At 47.6% G+C, this 6332-nt stretch overlaps 1 protein-coding gene across 1 annotated transcript in view; it reads left to right on the top strand.

Moving 5' to 3' along the window:
- Positions 1 to 3393, top strand: part of dag1 (dystroglycan 1) — a 33203-nt gene extending 29810 nt beyond the window's left edge. The window contains exons 2-3 of the mRNA XM_083660843.1: positions 521 to 982; positions 1439 to 3393. Of these exons, the coding sequence (XP_083516969.1) occupies positions 521 to 982; positions 1439 to 3277 (2301 nt within the window). The 3' untranslated portion in view covers positions 3278 to 3393. The remainder of the gene's footprint in view (positions 1 to 520; positions 983 to 1438) is intronic.
- The last annotated feature ends 2939 nt before the right edge of the window (positions 3394 to 6332 follow it).

Genomic DNA, 6332 nt, shown 5'->3' with positions numbered 1-6332 from the left:
CATATAAGACGTTGCTGTGAAAACCTCGTAGTTTGATCTCAGTATGCAGGTCTCTTTTTCCTCATCTTTCCATTTAGCCTTAAGAATTAGCTTGAGTTTTAATCACAGGAAATGGCTAAATAGACCTGCACTTCATACGCAATCTGAACAATGTTACTTCCTAACTGGGAAAGAATCAAGTTTTAAAATATTGCCGCAGTTGTTAACAATGATCAGATAATCTGTTTTTTTCTGTTAAATTCTTGTCAACACTTCACTTTATATTTTTGTATTGTTTTCTTTCTGTCTGCCTCAGATTAAGATGTAATCTTGCCATGCGTGCTTTTGAAAGTTGGATTTGCTTGATTGATATTCATCAGACATATTAATACATATTCATCTCTTGATCTTTCAAATTAAAATGTCGTTCCGTTTTTAAATGGTTGTGATAATCTTTAAACCGTGCCTCATTCGTCATGTCTCCTTTTTTAATAAGTAAAATAATCCTCTCTCTCTCTCTCTCTCTCTCTCTCTCTCTCAGATCGCAGAGACTGGGAAGGACTCCCTCCCTGGCTGGCTGCACTGGGATGCCACCAGCAGAGTCCTGCAGGGTCTACCTTTGGAGGAGGACAAGGGCCTCCACTACATCTCCGTCTCCATCTCCAACCACAGCAAGACCTCCTCTTCGTCGGAGGTCTTCTCCATCGAGGTGCACCCTGAGGACCACCTGGACACAGACTCGGCCCAGCTGGCGCTCAACCAAGCCCCGGGCGATGGCAGCGTGCAGCCGTTCCTGTGTGGCGGCGAGGAGCCGGTGACGGTGCTGACGGTGATCCTGGATGCAGATCTGACCAAGATGACCTCAGAGCAGAGGGTGGATCTGCTGGCTGACATGAGGAGCTTCTCTGGGGTGGACCTCCAGCACATGAAGATCCTCCCTGTGGTCAACAACAGGCTGTTCGACATGTCGGCCTTCATGGCTGGGCCGGGCAATGCCAAAAAGGTGGGTGGGGAGTGAGTGAGTGAGTGAGTGAGTGAGCGAGCGAGAGACCAGCTTTATATCATTACAAAATCGGTAGTATATGCACATATTTAATTTCCCTCCATCTTGCCTGGACTGAGCGCTCCCCGTTCATTCACAGAACTTCCTGGTCCAAATGATGTCATAATGATGTCAGCAGTTTTGCCATGGTGTCACTATTACTGTCACTATCACTATTACAGTACTATCACTATGATATCATTGCTCTCTCTACCTTCATTAACAGAACTTCCTGGACCAAATGACATCATTATGACATCATTTGGACTAGGAAGTTCGGGAGCTTTCGGTCCAGGCAAGATGGAGGGAAGTTAAACATTGTTCATTTGCGTAATGATACAAAGCTGGACAATTAATGAACACGTGGACGGATTGAGTTAACAAATCGATGTTTATATACATTTCTCGTTTCTTCAGGTGGTGGAGAACGGAGCTCTGCTATCCTGGAAGCTGGGCTGCTCTCTGGACCAGAGCACAGTACCAAACATCAGCAGTGTCCAGACTCCCGCCAAGGAGGGCGCGATGTCGGCCAAGCTCGGCTACCCTGTGGTGGGATGGCACATTGCCAACAAGAAACCCCACATCCCCAAGCGGGTGAGGCGCCAGTTGAACAACACCCCGACCCCGGTTCTGACCGTGCTTCCTCCCACGACTCTGGTGGAGCCTCCGGTGAGGATCGTCCCGACGCTCTCCTCTCCTGCCATCGCTGCACCAACAGAGAGCTCTGCTCCCCCGGTGAGGGGCCCCGTTCCCCTGCCGGGAAAGCCTACAATCAGGGTCCGCGAGTCTATCGCTCACACCCCGACCTTGGGTCCACCTCAACCCACCAGGGTGATGGAGACCACCAGCAGCACCGTCGTCCCCATCCAGCCAACCGTGACCAGGCCTACATATGTGGAAGCCACCGCCACTCCAGCCGCACCTACCAGAAGACCCACTAGGAAACCCAAGAAGCCAAAAACCACGCCGGTGCCCAGAGAGCCTAAGACAACCACAGCCAGGCCACCGAGGCGCACCACGCCCGCTGCGGGTGTCATCCCGGTCCCGGACCCACACAACACCAAGCCCGAGCTGCGTAACCCCATCGACCAGGTCAACGCGTTGGTGGGCACCTATTTCGAGGTCAAGATCCCGTCGGATACGTTCTTCGATACAGAGGACGGCACCACAGACAAGCTGCGGCTCTCGTTGCGACAGAACATTATGACGGAGGTGGGTGGAGACTCCTGGATCCAGTTCAACACCACCAGCCAACTTCTCTACGGAATGCCTGATGTTCAACAGGTGGGGAAGCATGAATATTTCATGCAGGCAACTGACAAAGGTGGCCTGAATGCAATCGATGCTTTTGAGGTGCGGGTGAACCGCTGGCCTGCCAACGACAAGAGCCCCGTGATCTTCACGGCGCGTTTGGACGGCGAGCCACGGTCAGTCACCAACGACATCCACAAGAAGATCGCTCTGGTCAAGAAGCTGGCGTACGCACTTGGTGACCGCAACAGCAGCGCGGTGAGCCTGAGAAACATCAGCAAAGGGTCCATTGTGGTCGAGTGGACGAACACCAGCCTCCCGCATCACCCGTGTCCAAAGGAACAGATCACAGCCATGAGCAAGATGCTCGCCACTAATGACGGAAAGCCCTCGAAGAAGTTCAGGAGCGCTATGGAGCCAGACTTCAGACCAATGGACGTCACGGTCAAGGGGAGAGCGAGTTGCGTAACGTACTCCTTCATCCCAGAGGGAGTAATCGATATACCTGAACCTGTACCGGTCACGCCAGCCCACGGAACAGGCCGGGAGCCCGTCGAAGACGTTTATCTCCACACGGTCATCCCGGCCGTGGTGGTGGCCGCCATCTTGTTGATCGCCGGTATCATCGCCATGATCTGCTACAGGAAGAAACGAAAGGGCAAGCTGACCATCGAGGACCAGGCCACCTTCATCAAGAAAGGCGTGCCGATCATCTTTGCCGACGAGCTGGACGACTCGAAGCCGCCGCCCTCTTCCAGCATGCCCTTGATTCTGCAGGAGGAGAAGCCCCCGCTCCCGCCCCCCGAGTACCCCAACATGGGCACGCCAGAGACCACGCCCCTCAACCAGGAGATGCTCGGGGAGTACACGGCCCTGCGGGACGAGGACCCCAACGCGCCCCCCTACCAGCCCCCGCCTCCGTTCACCGCCCCCATGGAGGGCAAGGGCTCCCGTCCCAAGAACATGACCCCCTACAGATCCCCACCGCCCTATGTCCCGCCCTAAGACTGGTCCAGCCCTCCCCTCATAGGCTGGAGGGAGAGGATGCCTGAGGAACTGTGGCGGTTTCCATGCTGATGTCTTGTCTGTTTTGGATATTTACAGCGGGAGGGATGCAAAGAGGTGCTATACGTACAGAACAGCTAAAGGGGGACTTGGTTTAGGAGGGGGAGTGATGGGTGGGGAGGGGCTTTTACAGTACAGATGGGCTGGTTGAAAAAGCTGGGAGGGACTACTGTTTCAGTGTTAGCCCAGCTACTACGGTGGCCTGCAAAGGACAAACAACTTCTCGTCACGTTGGCTTACGGGCCGACCAGTTGGTCAGCAGCAGCGACAATTGGGAAATGTGCTCTCCCTTCCCTGCGCTTTGGTTTTTTTTCTCTCCGTTGTTTTGAAAACTGGCCTTTTCTTTTTTTTCCTGAGTGTCTATCCCCAGATTGTTCTGTTTTTTTTTGTTCCCCCGGACTGACGTCAATTCAAAATCCTCTCTGCCTAACAGCTCTTCTTTTGTCTCGCTTTTTGAATAATACGAGAAGACAATGAACTGCCATCAGACCACTGCAGGCAACAACTCTGGTTTTTAATAAGGACAGTGAGATTCTGAATATGAAATGAAAATAACACACGATCACAAGGAGCTCGAATCGTCTCCCTGCAGACAACACAAGGCAATGGTGGGCCTGGGTGCGTGTGCGTGCGTGTGCGTGCGTGCGTGCGTGTGCGTGCGTGCATGTGTGCGTGCGTGCGTGCGTGCGTGCGTGTGATTGTGTGTATGTGTGAGAGAGCGTGTGCGCGCGCGTGCGTGCGTGTGTGTGTGTATTCAGACTCAATACGGTTTGCCTTTTAACACTAGCTGTCTGTTTCTATCCTTATTCACAATGTCTAGTAAAGATGAGAATAACAAGGTAGCCTAAAAAAGATTTTAGAGATGATAATAAATGATTTGTTTGTTTTATGGGTTTTAAAACGTCACTGTATATCTGGAAGATGTTCTGATAGATTGTGTTTATTATATCTATTTTCGGGGTGGTGGAGGAAAGGAGTGCCTCACTAAAATAAGCCGCAGGTGCTCTTTTTCCCCTTATTTGTAAAAAAATTAATAATCGGTCGCTAACGATGGTTTCCATTAACGGCAAACCTCACCCTCCTCAGACGTGCTCACATCCAGCAGGCTTGGCTGTAACTGTCGGTGTAAACGAGAGAACTAGGTTGGACCGTGCACTGTTTCAGATCTGTGAGGGAGAGGGAATCATGAGACACTGGATGAAAGTCAGAACTTTCACTCGTGGTTCGGGAAGAGAAATAAATGAACTACTGTTTTGAATACGTACTATGATCCAACTTGTGAGGTTGTACTTTCACGTGGATTTGGATGAATGCAAGAACCCTCTCTGTCCCCTCCACGTTGTTGACTTCAAATGAGCAAGTTAGCAAAAGCTATAGCAAGCGTAGAACGCCATTTCTGCCTTTTCGGTGATGCAACAAGATCTTTTCTAGTTCGTCCATCAGGTTGAAAGTGTGTAAAAGTACAACGTTGACGTGAATGGGAAGAAGAGCCCTACGGTTTATTTTGGACCAGGGAATAATTATTTTTTTATGTAACGAGGCGGTCGTTGGAGAAACATAGCGTGTGCCATGGAGACTGTCCCAGACGGGATTGTACAGATATTCACATTTTAGAGGTCGCGGAGGAGGCGACTGTCGCTAAGAAACAACACAGAGTTTCCAGTAATTAGCTCATCTCGAGGGGAAAACACTGAAAAACGCTCGATGAAAATCTCTATCTAATTTTTTTACAAAGTTTTTGATACAGCCTCAAATTGTTTGATTATGAAAAAGAAATCATGATTAATGATTAGTCTTCTGCGATTTGTAAAATCTTAGCTTAGAGATTCAATTATGATTCAATTATGTACACTTTTTTTCTCCCCCTCTCTCTCTCTCTCATGGGGTCACATATTTCAAGTGTTTTATTTTATCGTGTGTGTGTTTGCATATCAAAGTGTATCTCCCACTATTCAAAGTTGGAATGACCCATATTTTATGTAATCACAAATTTTATTTTTATGTCCTTAAGTTTTGCTGATGAGTTTCGACTGAGAGTGACCCTTTGCAATAATGATGTAAGGTGCAGCAGTCCGTTTGGCGACTGGTCCAGGCCGGCTCAAGGAAGTGATGCGTATATAATGTCATGATGTTGTTGGTTTTTGCAGGATGCCAAGGCTCTTTTGCTTAACAAGTGTGCATTGTCATAATAAAACCAACTGGTACGATACAAAAAATCACCCTTTTTCCATCCGTGTATCTGACTCGACTCCCGCCAACCAGCCGGCGCCGTTGGGAGGTTATTTCCTCCGACAGGAAGTGTGTTATTGTGTCATCATCATGCCATCGCAAACAGGATTGATGTTTATTATGGAGGAGGCTTTTGGTCACTGTCACTTTTCTACTGCTTCCACTTAGCCTTGAATTGATCAAACCATCCGAAGTCCACAAGAGGTTTTCTGTCCCTAGACGGCTTGCCGTAGTTCTTATGACTCAATTGAACAATTGGAATGGTTTATATATATATATATATATATATATATATATATATATATATATATATATATATATATATATACAGTATATATATATATATATATATATATATATATATATATATATTTATATATATACAGTATATATATATATATATACACACATACATAGATTTGAGGCTTTTGGTCACTGTCACTGGACTTTTTGTCCACAAGGGGTTTTCTGTCCCTAGACGGCTTGCCGTAGCTCTTATGACTCATTGGAATGGTCTATATATATATATATATATATATATAGACAGGCGCGATATATATATATATATATATATATATATATATATATATACCACTGTCCTTTTTGTATTATATCATCCTGCTATTGAATGACTAGTTGGACAATTCAGTTTGAAAGCTCTGCCCATTAAAAAGGCCACGCTGTGAAAACACGCTCTCAGCTCCATCTCTCTTACCCACACATTACATACAGATCATTTGCATTGATTACTTACAATATTGATTAG

This window comes from Poromitra crassiceps, assembly GCF_964638095.1.
Source record: "Poromitra crassiceps genome assembly, chromosome: 25".
Taxonomy (NCBI): Eukaryota; Metazoa; Chordata; class Actinopteri; order Beryciformes; family Melamphaidae; genus Poromitra; species Poromitra crassiceps.
Note: the sequence above shows the minus strand (reverse complement) of the source record. Positions and strands in the feature narration are given on the sequence as shown.